We start from the raw sequence: 13,895 nt of genomic DNA, 5'->3' as shown, positions 1-13,895 counted from the left end.
GATTTTAGGAAATTAGGAAAGCTTTACTAGAAACCCAAGCACAAAGCAAACAGTCATGCACATTAACATTCTCCACGGAAGATTACTGGCTCTACCGATAGTGTAGAAATTGATGCATCAAGGACAGTTGTTCCCTCTTTTTTCAGGGAATAAAGGGGAGGGAACCTTCTGTCTGCTCATGTATGTAGTCAGTATTCCCCAGAAAAAATAAAAAAAAGGAAAAAAAAAAACGTGCAAGTAGGGTTTTCCAATGAAGAAATAAGCTTGCTAATTTCTTCCAGACATGTCACCTATCGAGTGAGATACTGGTTGACAATTGACCATTTTAGTGTGGTTTTTTTTTTACATCTGAAATCACTTTGATGTAGAACGCCCACTAATTAGCCTCCTTGCCTTTGCTGTGATTAACGGGCATGTATACATTTATCAGAGTATTTGAGATCTCCTGATGAACCATAGGTATAGCTCAAGGGAAACGCCTTTCCTTTTTCACACAGTCCCTCACTGATGGCTTATTGTTAATTGTGTGGAGCCGTGGTTGGGCTCTTCAATTCCATTTCCTCCTTCTTTGAGCCTCTTCCTTGTTTCAAAGATTTCAAACCACCTCTTTGGGAATTAGGCCCTTTGTTGGCAGAAAAATTAGCTGTCTGCAGGCTGAAAAGGCCTACACTAATCATGGTGCATCATCCCCGTGTTACACCTGACAGGATTATTAGAACAAAATAGAGTTCTCTCAATCTTCTCAGCGCTGCCTTTAAAAAGCCAGCCACTGCACCAATGCCAGCCTTTCTGCCGGGAACAAAGACTGTCTAGACTTCCACAAAGCCCTCACGTCTGATGATCCTTTCCCCAAGGAGACACGCACTGGCTTCCTGCTGCCTGCCCTTGTGGCAGTCACCTAGACACCAAGTAGTTGTCTCCCATCACGATGCAGAAACTTTCAGAACAGTGCTGTCAGGATGGGTCTTTCAAACCCAAGGCAATCTGGGAACTGGGGGATGGAGGAGAGACTGCTTTGGTCAGCATCAAACACCTAAAATATAGGATGCTCCATCACCACTGACTGCTCCCAGCTGCCCTTAACGGTCAGTGAGGAGAACTAGGCAGTTTTAGAGTGCAGTTAATCTGATTTTTGATAGTTACGTGATGGATGTGAATTGCCCAAAGTGCTTGGGCTTTTTACGTTTGTGTGAAAGATGTCTGTAGGAACTAGTTTTAGTGTAGAACCCTACATTTGACCAGAAGAATCCAGTGAGAAGCAAGAATTCTTTGTACCTTAAGAAGGACAACAATTTCTCTGTCAATCAGACTATTTCATATTAGTTTTAAGCATTATCTCTGCTGCTAAAACATTCTTCTGTGTTTTGCTGAACTAAAGAGCACCTGACATGGAGACTCACTTTCTCTCTTGTTTTCCCCTTTGATAAATCCTATTCTTCCTCATGAAGAATTCCTCATGATACTGTTCTTATAAATATTCATAGGCAACTACATAACATTACAGTGACAAATGATGTATAATTAAGAATCAGAGCAGTTTTAAAAACAGATAGTACTGATAAAGCGGTGACTTTATGGAAGTTAATACTGACAAAAGATCATTTTGGATTTTAGGAGCTCCGAAATGCTCACAGCGAACAGCTCATGGGAATCCGCCGGGAAGAGGAGATGGAAATGTCTGATGATGACAGTGGTGACAATCCCAGTAAAAAGCTGAGAGTAGATGATTCAGGTAAAGACAAATCCCTCTATAATGTCTCGAAGTATATACGGCTGTTGTTTTAAAAGCAAACAAAAACTTACATATGAGAATTGACAAATTAATAGCTGATTATATAAAACAGTATCTTATTTTAAATCCTCATAAGCTAGTTATCTGAATGATAGAAGCTCTCTATGAGTTTTCTCTTGACTGCTATGATGTATAGTGATGAAAACTCTCCAGTTCTGCCCATGGCTGAAAGTATTATGTGTCTTTAGTATACTGTTTGCAGTCCTGCATAATACAGTTTTATTCCATGGTTGTCAAAACTAACTTATTATGGGACCAGTTGAAGTTCAATTACAGTCAGTATTCTCTAAGCCTTACCATTCTTTGCAGTAAGTACACAGTAATGCAGAGCCTCTCTAACAAATACACTATACCATTTTAACTGTGTTTTGTGGAATTGAATTTAAACAGTACATATTTTGCAATACATGTGTGTTGCACTAATCTGATATATATTAGATGGCTATCATGAAAGAAAGAACTATGGTGCTTGTAATATTTGGAAAGCAGAGCAACTTTTTCAGCCTCTTATGAGTATACCTAAGTTATCCAGGGCGGACACTCAAAGAGTTGGCTCACAGATTACTAAATTACTGGTAACATGATCTGGATAGAACCCTTGGTTGTTTTCTTGACATTGACTAATGAAGTTGGGAGCAGCTAGCAGGAAACTTGTCTTCAGAAAGAAAATTTACAGAAGCTGAAGCCAAAGCAAAACTGCAAACTGCTAGCTAGCAGTGAGCTTTACAGAAGGTGAAGAAGAAGAAAGTAGTAAAGAAAGAAACCTTGAGTCTGATAAATTCGGTCTATACTTCTATGTGTAGGCACCATATTCAGAAGGAAAGTATATCATCACTTCAGTGGGTTGAAGTGTTCATAGACAAACACTCTGACTCCTCAAAATACTGTGTGGTGAGTTCAAATGACTTCAGAATTAAAGACCAAAGAAAGGACCATCATTCTAGCAAAGAAAGTTTTACTAAAGTATTTCTGTTGAAGGGAGAACTAACATTTTTCCTGAAAGAAAAAATGCATCAATAAAACCTGTAATGGGCAGCCTTAATTTTTGCTTGTTTTACTATGTGGATTTGAAATTTCTAGAGACCTCTATTGTGGAGCTGAGACAGTGGGTCTCTGCAAGCAGAGCACTGCTAGCAATCAGGGATTGCTTTGAATGTCTTATCATTTTACTTTGACTATGTCCAATCTTGTGGAGAGAAGTCACTAGAATTAACAGCAGGAAGATAGAGTCAGGAATACAAACAGCTCGCACTCCAGAAAAGGAGTAATGATGTTTTGAACTGTCATACTTATCAGTTCAGCTAGGTTTAACATATGCATGCCTAGGGTTGAGCTATGCAGGTCATTCTTTTTGCCTCTGATTAATAACATCACAAATGAGAAAGCATGTTTGTATTTCTTCTATAAAAAGGGACATTTCAGTCAAACGTCTTGATATCTGAGATTTCTACTGTGTACCAAACTACTTCCATTTATTTGTATTGTTATAATGTGGCACTTGACACCACTCAGTGATGAGAGCAGCAAATCCAGAACTGTGTTGCAAACTAAATCAAAATTTGGCAGTGTGAATCCACTTGAGTACTTGTCCATCATTGTCCATTGTACCATTTATCATCCTCTTGATCTTAGTGGAGATGATCCAGCCTGCTGCATACATACAGTCCTCCAGTTCTAAAATTATGTTTTATAGCTTTCTTCTTCTAACATTCCACTCTCAAGTCAAGCATGTAGGTTTGATTCATTTGCCACTGACAACAGGGGGAACTTGAAGTTATTGTGTATAAAATATGGAGAAATGAAAAGAAAGTGAGAGAAGGGCATTTATTTTTCATTTTTATGTACAGTATTTTTTAAATTATTATTGGTGTTAGCCTTCTTCTCTTCTTCCAGAATCACTCCTTTATCTCACTGGAGTGGCTATTTCTATTCATAGTCACCTCTGTTTAACAAAGAATGTCTTTTATTAGGAGTCTTCCATGACGAAGAAGCAATTCTGCACAGTGAGAAAACACTGTCACTTTTCTTATTTTTAACCCCTTCTCTTACAATGTTTGCCTAAATAGTTAACCATGGGGAGGGCAGAGCTTGAATAACACAAGAAGTATATTGTCCCTCTTCAATTCAAGGATAGAATGTACACGTAAATGCTTAAAAGCCTAAATCCAAAAATATCTGAAACAACCAGACATGATGAATTGATTTGGATAATTCCAGAGTTTTTGGACTGCCTGTTCTGCTATCTTAAGGATTTTCCTGTGGAGTTTACTTTTCAGCCTGGCCAATGCATTTCACCATCCATTGGAAGGTGGAAAGAACATCTCTGGGAGGTTACCATTCCCAAATTCACAACAGGTGAGACATTCACCCTGACTCCCACACTGGTGTCACATCTTTTTTTCATTAATTCACCTAGTTAAATCAGGGGTCTAAGAAGGTATAATTTAAAATTAATTCAACAAATTAGATTGGTTCCTATGACCTCATTCTGTCTTACTGAAGTCTGTAGTTTCAGCAGTCCTCCAATGTAATTTTTTCTGTTACTCAAGCCTTTTCCATTCAGAAATAACACCACATCTGCAAGCAATTTTAGATACTGTGGTGCTGAGTATTTCACAGCTCCTCACTGCTAGGCTGAATTAGAATGGAAACTCTTCTCTACAATATCTGAAAACTATAATCCTGACAGAGAGTGGATTCCAGCCCCAACATTTCAAAACACAGTGCAACACATCTAGGTTCTGAGGTTGTGCAAGGACCTCAATGCCTGAATGTTATTCCAGTTTTAGTTCAGTTTTCAGAGCAATGTTAAAGTGAGATGAGCCCTTGTACACAACAAATTCCAGGTATTTGAGACAGATGATGAAAAAGCTGTTAGTAAAAGTGGTTTGTGTCCTTTTTTTTCAAGTTGTGGAAGGTATTAAGTCTTGCAGTAGAGCAATTTGTGTTGTCTGTTAGAAATCTGCACGTTATTTGTTTGTGAAAATTCAGGCTTGCTACTTGCTTGAGTCAATAGAGAACAGTGGAAGAGGGACTTACTGCAAGGTTCATCACTCCATTCTAGACTTGAATCCTCTACTGGAACAGGCTGTCCAGCGATGTGGTGGATGCCCTGACATTGCAGACATTCAAAACCAGGCTGAATGGGGCTCTGAGCAACGTAATGTAGCTGTGGATGTCCCTGTTCATTGCAGGGGAGTTGAACTAGATGACCTTTGGGGGTCCCTTCCAACTCAAAGGATTCTCTGCTTCTATGATTCTACTTTCATCTGCCAATTGCTCTTCTCCTACTTGTTTATGAACCTGATTTACTGATATAATTGGCTCAGCAGCACAACTGGAATAAGAACTGGGACCTTTGGTCTCCTGGACCTGTCTTTCATTCTCTATTGTACAGGACAGGGCTGCCTCCTGCATGAAAAGCTTCTGCTCTTCCTGGTGTTTTACAGGTCATTCTCCTTTGGGCTAGTTGGTACTCTACTCTGGCATGTGCAAACTGAATCTTCAGTCAAAGTGAAGGCATCACTATCTGCTTGTTCTGTTGGAGAGCATCTCACAGATGCCAGACCCCCATAAACACTCCAGGGAAGAGGGAAAAGAATAAGTTGGCTGAGCCAGCATATGTGCCTAATCATAGGAATCCCTCCCTCTTGATTTACAGACCAAAGATTATTTTCTTTATGGGGAAAGATGGAAAAAGGCTGACCTGAAAGTGAGTGAATCTGATCTATGGGCACAGCTACAGAACAGAATGTGTGTTTTTTTTTCAAAATTCATTCCTTAAACAGTGATTTTTCTGCGTTGTGGATTCTGGAGTTTAAAGGGACAAGAGGATTGCTGAAGTAAAGCTGGGAGATTGCAAAGAAAAAAAAAATAATGATGATTGGCAACTCAGTTAATACATTTGAAAGTCAAGGTGCAGCTACTGAAGCATTATATCAGGGGAAAAAATGAGATTCTGTGCTGAAGTCTAGAGGATGTAGGAAAATCTTCAGAACGATCAGGATTTATGGACGCTTCATCTCCCACCTGCTGGCACTGGGAGTAAGGATCCACATGTAAAAGCCTCCAAAGTAATTTTAAGAATTAGTGAAGTGAAGCTGCATGTTGTAGGAAAGAGCTGAAGTTTGGTTTATACCTAGAAGTCACCTGTAATTTTATTTTTAAGGGGAGGTGGGTTAATCTCTTGCATTTGCACTTCTCTGTGATGCACCATTAATTCCAACAACTCCAATTGCATTGAGAGATGGCAGCCAGCACCAGGGGAAAGGAAGGAACACATGGTGCTTGCAGAGGAACACAGGAAAGATGGAACGGGGATCCCAGAGCCATTGGCCAAGTCCTAGCTCTGCTACAGAATTCACACCAGGACAAATCAATGCATTCATAGTTTCTGAGTATCAAGTGGAGGCAAGGATACTTCCTTTAATTCTCCCACTGACTGTCTTGTCTGCATGGATGATAAACACCTCAGAATAGGGCTGTCTCCAGCCAAACATACTTGGAACAGCCCAGGACCCTGGAGCATCTCACTCCATTGTATTACCTGTGATGATGCATCTGGACATGAGCCAGAAGTGGCCCAAAAGGCTAGTAGTATCCTGGGCTGCATACAAAGAGGGGTGACCAGCAGGGAGAAGGAGGAGATTCTCCCTCTCTGGTCTGCCCTCATGAGGCCTCATCTGGAGTATTGCATCCAGGCCCGGGGCGCCCAGCACAAGATGTGGAGCTGTTGGACCAGGTCCAATGGAGGACCACAAAGATGATCAGAGGGCTGGAGCACCTGTCCTATGAAGAAAGGCTGAGGGAGTTGGTTTTTTTCAGCTTGGAGAAGAAAGGGCCTCATTTCAGTATTTCAGTACTGGAAGGCAGCTTATAAGCAGGAGGGAGACTGACTCTTTACATGGTGTGACAGTGATTGGACAAGGGGGAATGGTTTTAAACTAAAATAGGAGAGATTTAGGTTAGGTGCTGGAGGATTTTTTTTACACAGAGGGTGGTGAGGCTCTGACACAAGTTGCCCAGAGAAGCTGTGGATGTCCCATCCCTTGAGGCATTCAAGGCCAGGTTGGATGGGGTCTTGGGCTGCCTGATCTGGCAGGTGGCAACCCTGCCCACAGCAGGGGGTTGGAACTAGATGAGCTTCAAGGTCTTCTCCAACTTTAGCCATTCTATGATTCTATGATTATATGATTATATGATCTTCATGATGTACTTCTCCTGGTGATCACATGCAAATAATAAATTGCAGATTAATCAGCATATGCCCGGTTTGGATATACAAGATCAGCACTGCCTTCCAAGTCAGGCCAGCTGAGACCTCCATGTCAGGATAATGAAATGTACCCAGGCAGGTGCCAAGTTTAGACACGACAGCTCTTGACATCTTGGACAGTAGCCTGTATCTTTAAGTGCTCCTCTGAGCCGATCCTTGCTCTTTGCAACATCAGTGGAGTTTGTTGCCATAGCAGACAGTCTGGATGGCGGGCAGTCCATCTGGCAAGAGAGCCTAAGTCCTTGTGAAAGTCAAGATGTGACAGTTGCACCTCGTGCATGCAGCATAAGACAGGCTTTATGGTATTGTCCTGAAGTCTATCCTGAAAGTTGCAAGCCTGGCAAGTCTTCAAGGAAAGCCTGAAACAACACCAAAGTGATCTGCTTGGTGCTTATTCATCTTTTTTTTTTCTTTTTTTCCTGCAATTTAATCTTCTTTTGCTTTCTTTAAGTCTTGTTTGAATGCAGAGATGCACACATGTGATGGAAACTGTGCTTTATAGCAGGATTAAGCTAGTAGGAAAGCTCACTACAATCTTTTTACAACTTGGAATAGAAATTACTCAGCCCCAGCTGTGTGAAGCTGAGCTTTGCTCTTCCTTTCCCTCTGCCTGACCTGGTGTCATGATGAATTTCATGTCAGGTCTTTGTCTTACTACTGATTCCGCAATCAGGTTGTTCTCCCTTTCCTTTATTGTAAGCCTAGTCTTTTGTGCTGTCTTCATGGGGTGGGGAGGGTTTTTTTGTTTTGTTTTATTTATTTATTTATTTATTGCCTGTTTTCATGGGAGTTATTGTTCTAAACGAAGGTCTGACATATTTTTTTCTGTCATTACTTCTCCATTTAATAGCTTTTTAACGCAGATTTTGTGAAAGCAATCCTGATATTTAACAAGCCCATAATTTCCTTGTCTTCCTTTTAAACACTTGTTGGTAAAGATAATGTAAAATAGCAAGATGTATTTACTTGAAAAATTAATGGACTGGCATTGGTTTATTCCTCAGATAAATCAAAACTCTTTCAAAGACATTAGCAGCTGGTGCCATAATCAGCCCTATGGCAAAAAGCATACAAAGACTTACACGAGGAAAATAAAACCTGTAAACAAAATCTGCTAACTAGGCTTTATAAGTTGTCTCAAAAAGAACATAATTTAGATCTGAAAAACCAAATTGTGACCATGCTGACGCAATCCCCCTCTCTGACCAGAGAAGACAGCTGAATAACTCTTTTTGGGCTCTGCGATTGGCATAACTTCCCTGTGAATGTCAATGCTCTGGAGACCACAGAAACGATCAGCTTTATTCCCTGGGACCATCAGAGATGAACACTAGAAAGCAGCACAAAATGATTACTCCCTTAACACTGGAACAGTCTGCTCTAGTGCCTTTCCCAGCATGCCAGTTCAGAGCTGTCATCATGAGGCAGACTCCAATATTGTACTTTAAAATGCATTCTGATCTTCCCATCACTTTTACAAAAATTGGCTGAAATTCAGGAAGGATGTAGTCAGCGGCTTAATTTTGTGCCCCCAGTTTTAAGTCCGTTTGGTTACGCTACTTGTAGCATAACTACATTTGGTAATGCTACTTGTGCAGCTGAATTTAGCAGAAATGTCGTGATGAATCAGGGCTGGAGACAGAATCACAGAACCATTAAGGTTGGAAAAAAACACTAGGATTATCTAGTCCAACCATCCCCACCATGCCTACTAACCATGTCCCTCCATGCCACATCTACACTGTTCTGGAATATCTCCAGGAATAGAGATGCCACTACCTCCCTGGGCAGCCTCTTCCAGTGCCTGGTCACTCTTTTGGAGGAGAACTTTTTCCTAATATCCAACCTGAAACTCCCCTGGTGCAACCTGAGGGCATTATCTCTTGTCCTGTCACTATTACCTGAGAAAAGAGGCCAACCCCCACCTCACTACAACCTCCTTTCAGGGAGTTGCAGGGAGTTGCAGAGAGTTGCCAAGCCTGTCTGCCTTGGAGAATAGGGCAGGCAGCCTCTTCCTCTCCCAGGTACTGGGTCAACCCATTGGCTTCGGGATGAAGGTCTGTACTGCTCCAATGGACCCAGCATTGAAGGGGTTACCAACCTAACATTCCATTTTTAGAGGAAATAGACACTTCAAAGACACTCCCCTGATATGGGTTTTAGGAGGATGTCACGTTAACTACAAAACAAGTCTGTTGTGCTTTGATGCTTTTCAACTGCCAGAAATACTATTATCTAGATTACATTTTATTATGTTTTCTGGGTATTTTGTACTGATAAGGTTTTATGCAGGATCGCTACATATGAGAATAGATTTAATCCTGTTTTTAGTAAGCTTTAAGGACACTGAGGGATTATTTATGTAATAAGATGCAAAGTTGCTATGGAAAATGCTATAGCAACCTAACATCTTCACAAAACCAAGCAGCCACTTGTGACAGCAATCTAAATTTACATTTATTTTAGTGTCATTTTATTGACATTCTTAGTATCTCATTTTGACAGCATGTTAAAATATGTTTTGCATTCATGCTAGAACAAAATTAACAGCATGTTGTTGGAATGAAGATGATGCCTATAATTTTTGGAGATAATTTTAGCATATTTCATTTTGTGTAAATAGCATTAAAATAGTAGTGAAAAGAAGTTTGGGTGTATCCCCTCTGTAATACAGCAAACAACATCCATTGAAAGGAACATTTCATGAGTCAATGAAAGCTGAACTGTTTTTATTTATTTGCTTGATATCTGAATGAAAATATTTTCAAGAAAGAAATGATTTTGTTATCAGAATTTATTTCAAATCCTATATCTTTTATTATAACTTTCCCTGTTCAGGATACAGGCTATAATTTTTCATTAGGTTTTATAAAGCAGGGCATCATTTCTGAATGCATACACTTGCAGTTTGGTAGGGAATTGCATTACTTGAATGGGACTTTGCTAAAACACAGAATAACAGTGTACATTGCCCCGTAGGAGGTTAAATAAAAAGGGAAGGGAAAAACGAACACAAAGCACCAAAACAGGCTGAATTCTGTCCTGTGCTCATTGCAGTTAATAATGAGACTCCCATTGACTTCAATGGGAGCAGAAGCAAGCTCTGTATATTGATTTTCTCCAACCCCTTCTATTAAGAATCTTGAAGTGTGGCTGTAACATTGTTGAAGTGGGATGTTGGCAGCAAAATCAATAAAAGACAATATTAGAACATATGCTGTTTTCAGCTTCCTCACAATCTGATATAGCTGGTATTAGCATCCTTCTCCAAATTACACTTCATGCTTTCTATAAAGTGACCTTCCTTATAGTGCCCTCTCCAATATACAGCTTTTGTGCTCTTACTCTTGTAAGTAACCTTCAAGAGCATGAGCCCTATTTATAATAGTGAAGATTGTTGGTTCTGAAGAGAACACAAAGAACAGATTTCTTCATGAGTGATTTCATGGGGCTCACAGCCTAAACCCTATTTCTGATCTCTTATGAAAGATCATTTATATTACTGTTTGAACTAAGTTCATGGTTCGGGGGTTTCTTAATAATGCTAGCCTTCATGCCCTGTTGCTTTAAGGAGCCATTTCCACTCCAGCAAATTAGAGAATGTTGCTTGAGTTAGAGATGTTGATACCTTCTTATCCACTTACCTTCTTAATCCATGAAACATCAGACATTGCTAAGGTACCAGGAGAGATAATGATCAAAAAGCAGAATCTTTTCCAGCATCAGTACAAGTTTCTAAGCTCAGAATTACCATTCTGGGGAGCATCCTTATGTCACGAGACATGTAAGGCTGGCTGAAGTTTCCAAAACATTAAAAGCTTCCTTTTCAAATTATGCAGTTTCTCAGACCGTATGCATGCAGCAGACTGGCAGTCTGTGGTGTGGTTGCATTCCAGGAGTTAAAAACCCACCCAGCAGGGCTTGTGCTTCAAACTAGTTCACCACAGAAGTTTGCAAAACTACAACAGGATAGTAGTGCTGTTTTACTCTGAGGAATGAATATTAGATTCAGAGGAATTTTGTGATATCCTGCTCTTTGATATTGTCTTAAAGACTATCTCATGAAAATCAACTTCTCACTAGTGTCACGTATCCATAGTGTAGCATTTTTATGAGCAGTGTGTTGAAGATCCAGTTCTGATTAGAGGTGAGTGATTTTCTTTTACTCTTATTCAGTTTTACATTAATAGTAGAGGAAAGAGAAACCAAAGAAAAGCCATCTTGTACATGGAATGACTGACTCAAGAATTAGATAGCATACCATTTTATACCACTTCTTCACTAGTTCAAATGTGAATACATTGAATACTAGCATAAGAATACCAAAGAAGGAAAATCTGTGCCTATGTGGTTAAAGGGAAGGTGATTTTCCCTTCCCTTCCCTTCCCTTCCCTTCCCTTCCCTTCCCTTCCCTTCCCTTCCCTTCCCTTCCCTTCCCTTCCCTTCCCTTCCCTTCCCTTCCCTTCCCTTCCCTTCCCTTCCCTTCCCTTCCCTTCCCTTCCCTTCCCTTCCCTTCCCTTCCCTTCCCTTCCCTTCCCTTCCCTTCCCTTCCCTTCCCTTCCCTTCCCTTCCCTTCCCTTCCCTTCCCTTCCCTTCCCTTCCCTTCCCTTCCCTTCCCTTCCCTTCCCTTCCCTTTTGAAATTAGGTGTTCTAATTTCTATGTAATTTTTTTACCTTTGAGTGGGAGGATAGCTTGCTGTCATTTTGCTTATTTATTTAGTTCTCCATATATTCACTGTATTGCATGATGTTATTTAGGCACAGGAATGTGCTAAGCATGCATTTGCAGCACTACTGTACCCGGTTATTGTTGAATGCTTCTGCAATTGCCAAGTGTCCATCTTACGTGTCAGCCAGGGATCTCTCTGAAAAGACTTGTGTGTTTGCTAGTCCACAACACTAGTTTCTTCATTGCTTCTTTGTCCCATGTCAGCTACAGACAGTACTCTCTCTTAAATTTGTCTGAGTTTTGGAGACAAGTGTGCGCTTTCAACAGCTGAGGAAGAGCATGAGAAAAAGTAATACCTCTCCCCATGTTGTTCTATTATCAGATAGTTGTCCGCCTCATCATGTTTTGTTGATAGGTTTTGAGATGCCTGTGCTGTTAGACCTTGATCCCACAAGCTTACTGCCTGCTGCTCAGTGTTTGCACTCACCTTCTGCTCAACACCCACACATATAAAGTCGTAAGCAGTGGCTTACCCAGAAAGTCTGGTACAGGGAGTATTTTACTGTTGTCTCTTTAAAGTTTTACACTTTTTGCAAGTTTCAAAAAAAGTCTCTGTTTCTGGAAGGACTGTACGTACCACCAATCCTTCTAGAACCCTGCCATCTGTAAGTTCACAACACATTTTATTCTTCAGTAGCTGAGAAAATACTTATTAAACATGTTAAGTTCCAGAGATGCACAGTGGCCTGCCTCAGTTTGCAGATACTGAGTGTGTTGAAGTCAGGATGGAGGGGAGAAAGGTGGTATTTACTTGGAGATATAATTCTTCTGCATGGTCTTCTATTCTCAAAAGGGATAAGTCACTCAAGAAAAACTACCTATGAACGTAACAATCAAGAAATTCCAAGCTTCTTGGAATTCTTAGAAAGGGTAAAAATTATATTCCCATATTTAAGATCCATTTTTCTTCTGAGACCAAAGTACCTGAGAAATTATTACAGCACTGCATACAATTTTAAAGAAAAATTAGCTCAGCACTTAAATCCAGTACAAGGTCAGAGAGGTAGCTGGATAAATACTCTCCCACAGTTTAAGGCACAATAGAATTTTTAACAAAGGTTGTTGATCCTCACATTTATATAGAGCACTTTGCATTTACGATCAGAATTTGCCTTCTATAAATCAGAGCAATTCAAAGCACTGCAGTCACCTAAAGCAGTCAGATCAGCCCTTTCTAATCCTAATGGACATGACAAATTGAGAAATTCACAGGAACACTGTCAGGTTTGTTTCCGAACAGGTTTGTACCCTGCAATGACAGTATCTTCATATTTATTCATCCTACAGATATTTTTTTTTCAAGTTGTCTCAGTGGTGCTGGACCTGAATGCAATTCCTAGTTTAAATGTAAACAGTAGCAGTGCAGCTATGCATCCTATTAAGGCCAGTTTTTATTTTTTAAATCTGAATGAAATTATAACCAATTAAGTTGACACCTATTAACCATTGGTAACCTACCTATACAGAGATTTATCTATATATAGTGATGTTGAGAATCCCGGGTAATCTGTGTATCACATGTACACACATGCATAAAATCCACTTATGACATCTACATAACGTTAACACAAAATCTGTGAAACACTGAGCTTTCATCAACATATCTTGTGTGATCCAACTTTCAGAAGTCTGTACCTCCAGGTGCAAGGCACCACGAAAACAAGTAGTGTTTTTTCATTACTGATGTAGGTCATCAATGCCACTTGGCATCTTCTCCCTTGAGACTGGAATCTTATCTGTCATTTTTAGTGTTACACAAATAATCATTTCTTGAAAATTATTGATTAGAGGAAAGATACACTTCTTTGCTGGCATCCATAAAACACAGCATCTGCAGAAATGTCTTAATTTCTCAATTAGAAAAAGAAGAAAAAAAAAGTAAAAGCAGAACTTCTAAAAAGAGATTCAGTACTCAAATATATTTAACCAAGACAGTGTTTTTTTCAAGTTGCTATTGGTAAACAAAAAGCATAAGTATCAAAGTCATACCTCTGCATTTTTGTAGGCGGATTTGCTTCCTATGCCTCTAATTCAAGAGGATAACCAAGTAGGAAACACAGTGAACGAGCCCCCAGCAAGCAGTCCACCCACAACAGTGT

The 13,895-nt window shown here is 40.0% G+C and overlaps 1 protein-coding gene across 20 annotated transcripts in view; it reads left to right on the top strand.

The window, feature by feature from the left end:
* Positions 1-13,895, top strand: part of ENOX1 (ecto-NOX disulfide-thiol exchanger 1) — a 366,488-nt gene that overhangs the window by 300,277 nt on the left and 52,316 nt on the right. For all 20 annotated transcript variants that reach the window (XM_040657725.2, XM_046898713.1, XM_040657671.2 and 17 more), the window contains one exon: positions 1,615-1,732. In XM_040657725.2, the coding sequence (XP_040513659.1) occupies positions 1,615-1,732 (118 nt within the window). The remainder of the gene's footprint in view (positions 1-1,614; positions 1,733-13,895) is intronic.

This window comes from Gallus gallus, chromosome 1, assembly GCF_016699485.2.
Source record: "Gallus gallus isolate bGalGal1 chromosome 1, bGalGal1.mat.broiler.GRCg7b, whole genome shotgun sequence".
NCBI lineage: Eukaryota > Metazoa > Chordata > Aves > Galliformes > Phasianidae > Gallus > Gallus gallus.
Note: the sequence above shows the minus strand (reverse complement) of the source record. Positions and strands in the feature narration are given on the sequence as shown.